Here is a 15661-nt window from a genome sequence, read left to right as displayed (position 1 = left end):
TGTTGCTTTAAGTGTGTGTGAAACGTGTGAGAAGTGCATATACTGTGAACACACGACACACATCAGCTCTGAGAAGTTTATCGGCTACTTTTGCACAGGAGAGAATTACTGTTAGTCTCACTTCTTTCTTTTAGCAGTTTCCAGCATGACATTAAAATTTTATTAGTGATGACATTGTTTTGTTACTGAAAAGGTTTCCAATATCCATGACTAACTTGTTGACTATGAATTCTAAAACAGTTTTTAAGGTATTTTGAAATGATTAACGTTCCTGTGGCAACATTTTTGCGAGACGCAGAATACAACAGTATCAAAGTGAAATGTCCAGTGAGTGGCGCTAAAAGTGTGTTTAGCCTTTTTTCCGGAACAGATGAACGTGAATATGGCAACGTTTTATTACGTCGAAGTTTGTCCGTATCATCGCAGTTCTGAGTTGAAATGTCCGGTGAGTGGCGCTAAAAGATTAACCATCACGCTTTAAAATAACGTACACCTACACTATACCTTAAACCTACCCGATAGTGTTAACAAAAGCAAATGCGACATGAAAACGTAATCGTAGCCATGGTGTTTAAGATTATTTATGAACTTTGAGCTCTTATACCATGACTCGTCTTTCACTGGATTCGAACCCAAGGTCTTCCAGCTGAGCTACTGAGCAAGCTTAGAAATGTGTGTGAAAACGATTAAAAGTGCTTGCTGTTTTACTGCCTCTAGGCTTCATTTCTTTTAGAAACTGCAGTAATATGTACATATTGGTACGTATTTTGCGTTTTGCAACGTTTTTCCAATGAGCCAGTGTTGGCTATATTTTATGAATACATTGGTGTGTCATTATGAGAGTCAGTATGTGTCATCGGCACCATGATCTGAAGATACTCAACATATTTCTTCCTTGAAAAAATATAATGAAAAAAATGTATATCTTTTGTTTTTTCCTTTTGTAATGAAACGGGTCTTGACAGATTTCTTGAGTCACACTGAGAACAATGACACCAATCATGCCGTAGTCGGACCGAACTTGCTGTCCACAGTAATGGTTGTCTTTTGTGTCGGTCACAGTCAGGTTTGTTTGGACTCGTTGTGTTTCATCATCGTCTGCCTTAATCACTCTTTTGTTGTCATGGACACTAATGATTTTCAGCTTTACACTCATCAATCACCATCATCATCTGTATTTGTGTTCAGTTCTGGTTCAGTCAGTGTCTGGTGTCGTCTTTAGTGTGTGTGTTGCATGTTACTCTGTTCCTGTTTGAATTACCTGTTGGATTTATTAAATATTCATCTTCATCTTCGCATGTGTTTCTACATCTGTAGACCGTCTCTTTGTGTTGTGGCTTTGAGCTCTAGTGTTTTCAGAAGCATGTCATCGCTGGCTGTTAAGGCGGGCCGGTGTGAATTCTCACACATTCAGAAAACAGTTCCTCTTCTTTCTTAAAGTGGGTTTCTGAAGAAAAGAGAAACACAAGAACTACAACTGACTTCAGACACAGCCATAAATGAAATCAACAAGAAGACACTCTCAGTTCCCGCCTGAAGATGAAGCCCACCAGTTGGAGGATTCTCTGTATGAAGATCCTAAGATATTATCACATTAGGCCGTGGTGAGGAGAAGACAGCTTGAGTTAGTGAGTTATTAGTGAGTTAGCCTCGATAGGCCAAATGGAAAAAGCTGGGTTGGCTGGGAAATAAATAAGTAAGGGAAACTGCCACCACAAACAGAAGTTTGTATAGATTGTATGCTTACCTCAGGAGATTTAATTTAACAAAAGAAGATATTTTGAAGAAAGTCGGTAACCAAACGACTGATGGACCCCATTGACCTCCATAGTAGAAAAAAAAAATACTATGGAAGTCAATGGGGACCAGCAACTGTTTAATTACCAACCTTCTTTAAAATATCTTCTTTTGTGTTCAGCAGAAGAAAGGAAATCATACCGGTTTGGAACAACTTGAAGGTGAGAAAATGATGACAGAATTTTCATTTTTGGGTGAACTATCCCTTTAAGAACGTACTTTTGAATTACTTGATGAAAGCTTGCTGAGCATTCCTGACGGTTTGCTAGATGGGAATGGAGAAATATGATATGCAAAGCTAAACTGAAAGGGATAGTTCACCCAAAAATGAAAATTACTCACCCTGAAGCCATCCTAGGTGTATATGACATTCTTCTTTCAGACGAATACAATCGGAGTTATATAAAAAAATGTCCTGGCTCTTCCAAGCTTCATAATGGCAGTGAATGGCCGTTTGTTTTTGGAAGTCCATCAAAGTGCATCCATCCATCATTAAAGAGCTCCACGCATCTCCGGGGGTTAATAAAGGCCTTCTGAAGTGCAGCGATGTGTTTGTGTTAGAAAAATATCAATATTTAAACCTTTATTGACTAAAATAACTAGTTTCTGGCGGACGGTCGTAAGCATCGATTTACGCCAAGAGTAACACTTGAACTTGACGCACATGACGGCAATTGATGCCTCTCGCGGTTCAAATAAACAGGGCTGGGCGACCACGGTCTTCATTACGTTGTGTGTGAATAGTCCCTGAACATCGAGGGCCTGGTTACCGGGCCCATACAGGGCTTTGCAGGGTGGCTGGAGTTTGTCATGAACGGCTGCTGAAAAGCTTTCTGGGATTGCAGTGACTGCTGCGCCAGTGTCCAGCTTGAACTCAGTATTTTGACCATTCAATCTGACTAGTTCAATCCACTCACTTGTCTCTGTTGAACTCACCTCTCCCAGGAAAGCAAAGTCTTTCATGCTCTGCTCTTCTCGATCCTGAGTGATGCCATGAACCGTTCCAGCTGACCAACACTGCTTTGCAAAATGTCCCTTTTCGTGGCATTTAGAGCATTCCCCTTCACATGCAGGACACTCTCTCCAATTGTGTCTCTTTATATTTCCACATTTCCCACACCCAGCCGATCTACTGTCTTCATCCACTTTACTAGGCCTCTTTTGTTTTGTTTTGCTTTACTAGACCTCACTTTTCCTCACTTTAATCACGTCTTTTTCCAGTGTGAGCTTAGGATCAAGTTGCAAACTTTCAGACAGTCTTGCATCTTGTATACCAACGACAATTCTGTCCCTCATCAGTTCGTCTCTTAAAGCTCCAGACTCACAATGTTCTGCCAGAGCATGTACAGCAGTGAAGAAAGCTTCGATACGCTCTCCTGCCTCTTGATTACGTCTGTTAAGACGTGCACGTTCAAAAATCACATTACGTTTGCTTACACAATGCCGTGTGAACGCCGTTTCCACTGTCTCATATGACTTTTTCTCCTTCTCAGACAGAGGAAGAACATTCAGTACATCTTCAGCTTCGTCTCCGATGGTATACATAAACGTATTAACCTGATATTCTCGTGACTGCTTGTCTAGGCCTGACGCGATTCTATAACACTCAAAGCGTCGCATCCATTTGGGCCATTCACTAATATGGCTGAAATCAAACTTGCCTGGGGGCATCAGCGACGGCATCAGATGCCGCATACTTGCTGCTTCATCATCCATTGTCACCTCCTTTTATTTTCCTGCTGTATCTCACCAGCTCATCTGTCCTCTTTTCTCCGTCTCACTCACTCGTGGCTTCTCCGATCTCCACTTTAATCTTCATTTCTGTCCGCGCACACACTCTCTCCCGAGTATTTATGGTGGCGTCGCAACTAACAGTTAACTGGTTTTTCCTAAACTTCTGACACCATGTTATGTGAGCGGAAAGCATGAGACGGACACAGGGAGTAACACATCATAACAAGCTTTACTTCATGTCTGTTCACCATTTAAATGTGTCCGGGAAACACCAGAGCTTAAACAATTATTTCCTTTTCCGAACACTCCTGAGGTATTGGAGTCTCGACCGTAACACAGAGATGATCATCTTCCCGCAGTGAGAACATCACTGAACCACGACCTCTACCTCAGTGAGCTTAATGCCCAAACACGCCAGGCGAAAGACGCAGTGTCACACGTGTATAACGCTCTTTCAGGGAACTGTATCTCTCTTTATAGTGCTGAAGCGCACAGGGGGAATGGCAGCAGCACTCACTCTTTCAAGCTGAATAAACAGCAGAATCTCTCAGGCCAGATCCCAATTCATCGGTGCGTTCTGATGTGACGTCGAACTTTACAGTCTGAAAGAGACTCATTCTTTAGCGGATGCTCTCATGTGAAGTGTCACTGTATACAGCAAACTGAAGATGTTCTGTACACTTCACCTCTATTGAAGACAATAGTGTCATTATCCAGCTCAATTCATTCAATTATTCTGTGTTCTCATATAAAAGGGTCAAGTACAGTTATTATATTATTTTCAGAATATTAATTAACTGAGCAAGCCGAATGTGACAGTGGAAAGAAACCAAAACTCATATTTTGTTTACATTTTTAGACATTGTTCAAAAAATGTTGCAAGTGATTTACTACTGTAATTATATATATATATATATATATATATATATATATGTGTGTGTGTGTGTGTGTGCGAATATACCGTATAACTGTTGAGCTAAGTGAACCTGAAGGTAGTTATGGTGAGATGAAGCTTCAGCCTGATGTGTGTAAAAGTGGTTGATTTCTCGAGGTTTCGAATGCACACAGCGACACCTGCTGGTCAATGCTAATATTGTGCAGAACAAAAATCCTCAGGAGTCTTGACAGCACCAAGATGAGTTACATGGCTCATGATATATTAACATATACAAGCATAAACACATGTATAAATAAATAAAAGAGTTCTTTGAAGTTTTGTTGTTTCATAATTTTGTAACTGGGCAGAGATTTTGTTGAACAGAGGGGAATGATGGAGTTATTTAGACTGGATAAAAGAGGGTAAGAGTGAGTAATATGGACTGGACAGAGAGAAGTGGAAGTCAATATTTCTTCCAGTGTCTTCAGAAAGAGTCCAAACCCTTCTCGAGACACTGCAATCAAACAAGGCTTTGAATGTCCCTTCACTAAAACAACACAAGCCTGGATACGGAGATCCGACTGGAAGAACCTGAGTAGTTGATAAGCTGTAGCTTGTGTCACTTTTGATTTATGACCCCTATGATTTATTATTTTATGACAGGATATGACCATATATGGGGGCCAGGTGGTATGTGACCTTTGACCCTGTGTGGTTGTGTGAGGTTTATGGATGTGTGTTTATGACTGCAATCTGCTTGGTGTGACAATGATGTGAATGTTTTTCAGGGGTGTTTTTATTACAGCAGGATAATATCCATAGAACGATGAAATTATGATCACAACTGTCTCCTATCATTAAATCTCATATCTGTTGCCATCCTGTCTGAGCTGGTGTGTTTTTGGTTTTATGGTGGGAAATAACACCTCGTTTTATGATTGAATGATCAATAGCCCCCAAACCATTTGTAGCCGAACGCGGGGGTTCTGGCTTCACCCGGTCTAGACCCAAGCGATATTTCTGACACATACTGTCCGGATAAACATCCTCTCGCCCGACCCCATACAGTGATGCAACACCAACCCAGACTGACTGGTGTCTGAACGCCTGAAATAAATAAATAAATAAAGTTTCATTGGATATAAAGAAATGTATTAATACAATATTGCCCTCCTATCATTTATTAGGTTTATTTTTTAATTGGTAAACGACTCTGCTTTTTCATTTATTTTAAGATAATCTACAATTAAATATAGTAACCTATAACGTTACACATATACTTGTGAATATACTTTTCACATCAGACCAAATTATTCAACAAGCCAGAGATAAACATTAATTCGTTACATTTTGACGGGTTATAATTTGGGTCTATTTACTACGAGTCAAAATTATTTAAACAATTCATTTTTAGTTATAAAACCAAGGGTCGTTGATAAAGGTTCTGTTGTTAAATACAGATTATCAGAATGCATTAAAACCAATGAGCCTTTATATTGACCTATACCATTAAAATGTTTAAACTGAATAAATTTATACACAATATCTTACTAATAATATGTATGAATCGGCTTGAAAGCGTTATGCTTCAGTCAACATACGGGGGTTTCAATAGTAGTTTGGCTTAGGTCACGCAAGACCCTTATTGTTTTTTCACGTTTTTCATGGTAAGAGCTAAATTTTCTTTATAGTTTTAAACTGTGATTGGGTGTAATTATTTTATTTGAAAAGTGGTATGATTTAAACGATGATATCTGTTGCTGAAATAAGTTTTTAATTATTATTATCAATATTAATGAATATTGTCTAGAATAAGCTTAATTAATGTTTACGATATGTTGTGTAAATAATGTTGACCTAGTCAGTGAATGATACCACCATTTTCTATTTATTTGGCTGGCAATTCGTAATTCATGCATTTCTGGGTGCTTCGCCAGTCTTTTCAGATGCGTTGCTTTGATCGCTCGAGGCCGCATGTAATTTTATGTCATTTGCTATGGTGTGTTTCACCGATATTAATTTTTTAACGTATTTGCTGTATTTTCGCACATGGCTATTTGATGCATGCATAAGATTGCGTAGCATAACGCCCCATAGCATGCATCCGTGATAGCTATGGTGTTTCTGTAACGATGCCTGAGGTTCAAACCCTGCATTTCTCTGACGGAGAGACGGGATTAATGTTTTGACATTATATTTCAAAGTAATACTAGATCTTTCCGATTTGAGGATATATTTTATTACAGTCTCTGATTTTAAAAGAACTTTTTAAAAAGCCTTTGATTATATTTGCAATGTCTTTATGCTATGCAAGGTTCTAGGAATCACAGGATTTCACCCCAGTTTGATGCGTCTATATACTTTTTGTCCAGCAGGGGGATCGTCGCTGTATTTGCAATGTCTAATGGCTGAGGGTATTGTTGTTAATTGTTTTTAAAGCGCGTTTAATTTTTTTATTTTTTTATTTATTCATTATTATATAGATATGCTTATTAGTATTTTTGAATGCATCTTATAGGTTTGATATATTTAGATTTTTCCTTAAGCATTTATTATCTATAACTTTTCATAAATCCATTATCTTTTGGGATGTGCTTAATCTCTGTAAAAACACTTCTTGCGTTGTAGATTTAAAAGTTTATATATACTGTATAAAATTTTACTTATAATATTTTATGAAACGACTACACAGCTGCTCGATATGTAATGTTTATTAGAAGGTTGCTTCTACACGTATTGTCCAGCAGGGGGGTGCCATTTTTTAAAGTGTGTTTTATTTATCTATCTATTTATTTATTTATTTATTATTATATAGATATGCTTTTTAGTATTTTTTAATGCTTTACATTTCATAGGTTTTATATATATTTAGATTTTTCCTTAAGCATTTATTATCTATACATTTTCATAAATCCATTATCTTTTGGGATGTGATTAATCTCTGTGAAAAAACAAACAAATAATATAAGAGCTATCCGATCGATCACTTAACTGCTGAATTTAACCATCATAGAGTGAAAGTTTACAATTTGGACATGTTTTGTCTTGCCAATTTACATATTCAAACAATTTTAAACGCAGAGGAAGAGGCGAAGATCGGGACTCACACCCATCTGCGTGCATACAGAGAGAGAGAGAGAGAGAGAGAGAGAGAGAGAGAGAGAGAGAGAGAGAGAGAGAGAGAGAGACGGGTTCAGATAGCGCTCGAACACCGAAATTGTGGATATATGCATTTCAGGAGTAGCATTTCAGTAACAAACCAATTTTCTCAGAACTGCAGAGACTTAAGCCACTTTCAAGAAACGACTGAAACGCTTCTTTTACATCAACACTTGACCCATTAATATTCACACTTACTATTCTATATTACAATACATTACGAGCTCATGAGGGGAAATCACCATATTTGTAAGAAACATCTCAGGAAAGGAGATATATTAAACACAATTGCAGAGGTTTTATTAAGACAGGAATGAACAGACAAGATCCAAGAATCAACAAATCAGCTCCATCACACAGAACAGAGAGAGATTATACAGTCTGAGTCTGTCCATTACTGTATTTAAAGGAGACATATCATGCTTTTAAATCGTTCCTTTTTACATATAAATCATACATTTGTAGTCTATATAAAGCGGAACTGCAATGCTTGGGTCTGAATTCCTCATTATTATAGCTCCACAGGCCCCTTTCCTGACGTGCGTCTGAGAGCAACTCGTTTTGGTGCGGTCTCTTTAAATACAACTGAGACACTTCATACCCCGCCCCCTCTCCAGGTTGCAGAGGTTCAACTCCACCCCGTTCGGCCATTTTTGTAGTTTGATAGCAGATATACGATTATCTAGCGGCACAGAAACTTTTTATTCACACGTTATTAACAAAATGTCAACAACGGAAGACTTGTCCAGCCAGCCTTACATGTTCGAGCCAGAGTCGGAGCCGGAGCGAGATGAAAATGAAGACGACGATCCTGCAGAACAACGTCTTCATATGGATGTATCGCAATGGTGTGTTACTGTATTTACACATGAAACTTTGGTCTTCCGACCTTTTACCACCGTGTCGATTTATTTTGATTAATATGTGCGAGGGAGAGTCAAGGGTATTCAACTATCAACAGTTATTGATGAAGCTTTTACAGACTGACTGATAGTTTAATGTTATAAAGCTGTCAGTATAAATGAACGTGTCGTACCTCTGTATAATGATCCAGCAGTCACACTGACTTCAGTTTCTCCTGGATCTGTGGATCACGTCTGTTAGTTCAGTTCAACACATAATGCCACATATACACAACATCATCATCACATAATACTTGTCTACAATCTTCACACAGGATTTTCATTTTAGCGGGGATCAGCTCCCAATGAGTGTATGATTTAAAACGGGGCAACTCAACTGGCAAGCTGCAAAAAACTCTGTCTCACTGTTGTTTTCACGGCTTTCAGGCAAGTCTATGCCCTAAAGTTACACAAATAATACACACAACTGTTCCTGACACTTTCTTACATGTAATTGATACGCTTCTGTTGAATATTTCGTTTACAGAAATGGTTTAGCGTCTTCGAAAAAGTCCGTTAGCATCTTAGCCGTTAGGCTAGCTATTCCCACATAGCAACATTGTGACGTCCCAGATCCGGCCCACGTCTGGCACATGTGGAAAGATGATCTGGCCCTCATGCAGTGTGGAATGACGGCCCTTGGGCGGACCGCTCCTGTTTGCCAGATCTGGGCCACAAGCAGGCCACAGCAATGCCACATGTGAGCCAAGAGCAAAGAAATAAACCAGAACTGGACCTTATCTGAGCCACAAAACCTGTGTATATTAAATATGGAGTCATCTCAGCCTTAATAAGCCTGTTAACAAGCAGAATCACTGAAGGAAAGAAGAGAACAGAAGAAGAGACGAGCAGAAACACATGAACTACAACTGACTTCAGCCACAGCTTTAGATGAAATCAACTGAAGAGAAAAGAAGACATTAAATCTGTGAAGATCTCAGCAGAGGAGGATTAAACAACTCCACAAACAGCATTACCAGCTTCACTTATTACTATTTTGCAAACAGGAGCGGATCTGGCAAACAGGAGCGGATCTGGCAAACAGGAGCGGTCCGCCCAAGGGCCGTCATTCCACACTGCATGAGGGCCAGATCATCTTTCCACATGTGCCAGATGTGGGCCGGATCTGGGCTGAAACAATGTAGTTTTTTTTTTTGTTTGTTTTTTCTCACAAAAAAAGAGCACATACTTTTAGGGCGTAGTATAAGAAGGCGAATTGAGCATTAGAGTAAAAAATAAGTGAAGTCGGCCATTTTCTCTTCAGTTTCATCTGAGCTGTTGAGGTGAATGGCAGGACAAACTTTCTCCGGTCAGACAGAAACAAAATGTAGGCAGAGATAACTATTATTCTTTAGGGTCAAAAATATATATTTTAAAAAGATATTTAAATCAGTTTATTTCATATTGGGGTCATAAGACACCCAGACTTGATGAATAACTGAAGTTTTATCTGTTAAACTTGTTGCCGAGCATTACGAGTGTACGGCTTATTTTGTGTTTCTCTCTTATTTTGTATATTTTGTTTTGTTTACTTTTACATGTATGTTTTTGATAATTTTCCACCTCATAATAAAATATGTCTCAGAGTCCTACCTGAATTAATCCACACCTCTAAATAGGCTTACTAGCACTAAAACTATCATTGGTCATCATATCAGTACAACAGGCTTGTTAAAAGAAAGTTTAGCCTACTGCACACAACGGCTGCCACATATATTTATTTATTTACTGAAGAGCCCGAGGGCAGTAACGTGCGGTGAAATCTTGTCATGGGTAGGCTGTGACCTATCAATGTGGCATATATGTTCATATATTCATTCAGCAACCCAAGTTCAATATCAGGCATCATCACATCGCTGCCTGCATACAGCAAAGTCAGTCATATGTGAGGCTAATGCACAATCAAATCTAATAATCAAATTAATGGACACATCTATCTTATGACTTATACAACAAACAAATGTTTTGTGCGGGACACAGTAAGAGAGGGAGGCGGCGCGGTGTCAGCGAACCGACAACCAGCCTAGTCACTCCTTCAAAATGCGCAAACGCGCACAGACAGCCACACACACACACACACTATTGGTCTGGTGACGGCGCACCAGGATTTGAATAGGCTACAGTCAGAAAACATTGTGTCAGCAGTACAGCTTTAAAGTACAAAAACAGCTTATTCCTACAAACTGCGCTACGCGCACACACCGACACGCAGTTGTCATGGTGAAACATACAATCATTTGGTAACTTATCTCTGAAAAGCCCTGAATGTGCTCTGTACAGGACATGTAATGTCTCAGAGAAATCGCTAAAACATAATGTCCACTACAGAGGACAAAACACTATAGCAGGTAGTCAGGAGTTTTACTAATCACAACTAGGTAAGCAAGATGATACGCACCTTTGTACGAACAACAGTGTTTTCACAACTCGGCGGTTTGTAGGCTTCCAAGTCATGAACCCAGCCATTTGTGAACTGAACGTGGGCTTCCATAGATTTATAATTACGAAACTGAGCCTCGGAATAAGCACTCACACCACAGACTAAATAAACAAAAATATCTGGAAATGTCAGAGGAGGTAAATCGTCGGGGTCTCGAGTATATTCTCTTGCAGGCACCTCATACGGATCCATATTTCCGATCAATGACATCTTTTCCATGTACCGTTTTCTTGCGTCAGGTAGAAGTTTGTCTCTGTATAGTACATTTCGTTCTTTTAATCGACTTTTCAACATTGTTTCGTGTAGTAAGTGATTGTTTTAAATCTCGCCCGATGTGGCCTCACAAAATGGCGGCGCATTCTTGTTTACGTCCCAGAATGCACTGCGCAGTGACGTCGGTTGCCAAGCCCGAGAGCGAGTGGGTCACGTGACATGAAGCAAGCTCGGTCTCTGCCTCAATGTTGATCATTCAAGACAGCATGAGAACTGACTGCGCATGCGCAAACCTACGTAAACTACGTTCTATGGACCGAAGAGGCACTGCTAACCTCTGCCTCAATGGCCATGGCTTTGAATTTCCTGCATGAAACAATGGTTTTAGGAGCAAACAATGGCAAAATTTGTATATTATGTGTGTATTCCTGAACATTTTTGTTACAAAAAATTATATTTGGAATAAAATAAATGCAATTAATAATGTGGTGAATTAATAAAGTTCTTGGAATTAATAAATGTAATGTCAACATTTCCTTTGGTGAGGCACTGCCTACCCTGACTGCACGTCCCTGCCTGAGGGCATAATCAGGTTCATTTGAACAACATGCTTATTTCCATAGCAATGGAGTATGAAATCTATACAGTAATAAGAACACTGGAATATAGTCAACATTTCAAAACCTTTGGCGATTTTACGTGATTTTTAATCTTCAAAGTCCTCAAAAAGTACCTAGGCTTGAGTTTGTCCACTTAACAGCACATCAGCAAAACATTTCAGAAACGCGAAATCAAGAAACTAACTGGAAATTAAAATAATAACAGGCCTTTTTCATTCCATTTATAAACATTTCGTTTCATATAAACTGCCTATGCCACTGTGCGTTCACACCGGACGCGAGCGCGTCAAATTCAAAAAGGGATCATATGTCAAATTCGCGCCTGCTGCGTCTAGTGATACGCTTGACCACTTTGTACCAATAAAACCAAAAGTTTGAAGCGAAATTTCGTCCGTTGTGAACGCACCATTAAAGGCTATGCGTGTGATGTGATAATGAGATTTGCCTCTGCCCTTTTCTCTTCAGAGAACGTGTTGCTGTCCACCGAACCAATGTTGTGGTTCTAACGGCACTGAACTTGAATGTCACGGCAGAACACCACTAGGCTATTTTAGTAATCACACAATAACTTGACAATTTAATTAAAATGTTATATCAATATAGGCCTACATATTCTTTTTACTTTTTTTTAATGGGAATTTCCTAGTAAAATGAAGGTAAAAAAATATATATTATTTTATATTTTATTTTGCCTTTCCACGGACCACCTGCAGTACCCTCACGGACCACTAGTGGTCCGCGGACCACAGTTTGGGAATGGCTGTCCTAGAATATGCATAAGTACACTAATTGGGACACACCATAAAAGTCCATGAAATTAAATTAAAACAACAACTCAATGTGACAATCATACTGTAGAATATGACAGTCATATTTTGATGAGTTAACACTGAAGATAACTCTAGCATTATGCTCTGAAAAGCACTGATGTGAGAAAGACAGTGATGATGTACCTTTAGAAACGTGTGTGTTTATAGTTGAGGGATCCTGAGAGTGTGTGATGTGGACTGGATTCACTGCTGTCGTTGAATCAGCTTGAGCTGTGAAGATGAATGTTAGTTCAGATCATTAATACTGTACAACAGGGGTGTCAAACTCAGTTCCTGGAGGGCTACAACCCTGCAGAGTTTAGCTTCAACCCTAATTAAACACACCTGATCCAGCTAATCAAGGTCTTCAGGATTACTAGAAACTTCCAGGCTGGTTGGAGATAAACTCTGCAGGACAGTGGCCCTCCAGGACTGGAGTTTGACACATGTGCTGTACAATATGACCATCATATTTTAACTTTGATCATCATATTACATAAAAAGTTAATATTTTTGCTGTCAAGTTTCAATTCCTTTATTATTTCCAGCATCACGTTTTGGACTGTTCCTTCACTGCAGTTCATTAGTTTGAAGCAATGCTTTGAGTTACTCTTCTGTGAGAGTCAAAGAAGCTTTTGTTCCCTCAGTTTGTTCTGGTTCAGTGATACTGATAGACCTTAGTGTTACTGACATTATGAGGCTCTTCTAACACTGTTTTCTCACCTGAATACTTGACAGTGTATCTGACTGAGGTCTTGAGTTGATTTCTGTGAGTAAGCTGACATCTCCACTCTCTGTTGTTATCTTCATTCAGGAGTGTTGTAGTCAGAGTGATGATGATACAGCGATATTGATCTGATGATGATGATATCTGATATCTGGAGTCTGTCTTCAGATCAACACCAGCCTGATTCACCCACAACAGCTCAATTCTCCCAGAACTGACCCAATAATCACAGGAGAGTCCAGTATAAAAATACAACTGACAGGAGAGAGTCACAGAGCGGCCTGGACTGATCTCAGTCGGTGAGGATGAAGATGATGATGATGATGATGATGGAGACACTGAAACTGAACACAAGACACAAATCACAGACTCTTCAATCATCATCTGAGTTTACAGGGAGAATTTGCCCTTTTCAAATTGACCACATAATCATAAACTTACCATGAAGAACATGCAGATAAACATAAACATCAGTTCCTTGTTTTTGGTCTTTTCCATTCACATGCATCCATTGTTGGCAGGTGTAAGATCCATAATCTTCTTCTGTGACGTTCTTGATGTTCAGAGAGCAGTCAGACTCCAGACTCAGTCTCTCATGTCTCTCTGTGTCTTTATTATTTATCCCTCCATGAATCAGTTCAACTACTACTGGATGACTGAATCTGTTATAGTAGGTCCATGTAGTTGATTTGCAGTCAGAAAGAGTATTATTACAGGGCAGAGAGACATTTTCACCAGAACTGATGAACACATGATCATCCACTCCACTGGTACCTGAAACACAGTATATCTCAGTGATCATTATTTTATATATTAATAAATTAAACCATAAAACACATCATCATAAAAAGCAGAAGTTTTAAATCATAGTCTTTTTCATCACTTAAAGCAAACAACACACTCTCCAGAATAAACTATTAGTCTTTATCAGAGAGCTGTTCAAATCACAGACACACTCTTAATATCATCAGATGGTTATGGTTATATAGTTATACTTAAAATAGTTACAAAATAAATGTATGAGATGATAATAACTTATACCATTAATTGTACCCAGCATTTTTGTAAAATGTTACCAGAGAGAGAGAGAGAGAGAGAGAGAGAGAGAGAGAGAGAGAGAGAGAGAGAGAGACAAGAAAGAGACCCAGAGAATAAAAGAAACAGAGCAACAGTTTCAATCTTCTTTTATCCTTTCCCTGACCATGTGACTAAAACCCAAATGTGAGACGTTCAAACTGACCAATCAGAGAATTACAACTTCCCCCACGGTACTAAATGTGTGACAATTCATCGACCCCTGAAGTACACACATCTTGGCCTACAGTGATCACTATCAGCCCCTCTGTGTCTTTAGGAACTACAGATGGTCATTGTGGAGGAAAGAGGGGGTGGAAAACAGTAAAGCAAACGTCTTTAGAGAAAATACAGATTTCTTTACCTGTGAGAAGTGAAGAGAGAATGATCAGTCCCAGCAGACACAGATCACACTTATCAGCCATTTTGTGTTTCTGTCAGTCTTTCTCTTCATTATATATAGTTACAGCTCTTCCTTTAAACATCATCAGCTCCTCCTCTGGTTATTCACTTCCTCTGATCTGACATACTGAGTGTTTAAATTCTGCTAGAGTTGCTGTTTAGTGACACTAAAGTGTTGCTTTAAGTGTGTGTGAAACGTGTGAGAAGTGCATATACTGTGAACACACTGTCTCACACACATCTGCTCTGAACGGTTTATTGGCTACTTTTGCACACGAGAGAATTACTGTTAGATTCACTTCTTTATTTTAGCAGTTTCCCGCATGTTAAAATCTAGAAATACAATTATTACATTATTAGTGAAAAAAATTGTTTTGTTACTGAAAAGGTTTCTACTATCCATGACTAACTTGTAGAAAATTAATTCTAAAACAGTTTTTAAGGTATTTTGAAATGATTAACGTCAGCTCCAGTTTGGTGAAACAGAAAGTATTTTGCACACACTTCATGAGCGTCTGTAAAGCGGATATTAAATGTCTTCAGGAAGAGTTTCTACACATGGATTATAATGTTCTGCTTTACTCTCTCCAGCCATGAGAAAATAGATCAGATCCGCCACTATATTTTGTATTTCTATACATCCATCCATCTAATTATTTTTTATCTGTCTATTCCAAAATAAGAGCCCTCCAAAATTCATAAATATGCTGTTGTGTCTATACATTCAGAAAATCATTATTATTATTTTTTTTTTATCCTAGTTTCCACAGATCAGTTTCAGCTCAGGTGGAGAGTCAACTGCACCTTTTCAGGACATTCGGATGTTGTATTCCAAGATAAGAGCCCTCCAAAACTCATAAATACCCTGTCACAGACAGCATTACCAGCTTCACTCTGTCCCGGTGTA

The 15661-nt window shown here is 38.8% G+C and overlaps 1 protein-coding gene across 1 annotated transcript; it reads right to left on the bottom strand.

Moving 5' to 3' along the window:
- Positions 1–1379: 1379 nt before the first annotated feature.
- LOC307165905 (uncharacterized protein) lies at positions 1380–14804 on the bottom strand (the record flags this gene model as incomplete). Its single annotated transcript, XM_079883977.1, has 5 exons — positions 14717–14804; positions 13720–14052; positions 13275–13622; positions 12696–12782; positions 1380–1447 (listed from the first exon to the last, which is right to left on the bottom strand). The coding sequence occupies exons 1-5, from the start codon at positions 14775–14777 to the stop codon at positions 1380–1382; spliced, it is 897 nt and encodes a 298-aa protein (XP_079740103.1). The 5' UTR covers positions 14778–14804.
- Positions 14805–15661: the final 857 nt, after the last annotated feature.

Source organism: Squalius cephalus (genome assembly GCF_949319135.1).
Source record: "Squalius cephalus genome assembly, chromosome: 1".
In the NCBI taxonomy this organism is placed as follows: Eukaryota; Metazoa; Chordata; class Actinopteri; order Cypriniformes; family Leuciscidae; genus Squalius; species Squalius cephalus.
Note: the sequence above shows the minus strand (reverse complement) of the source record. Positions and strands in the feature narration are given on the sequence as shown.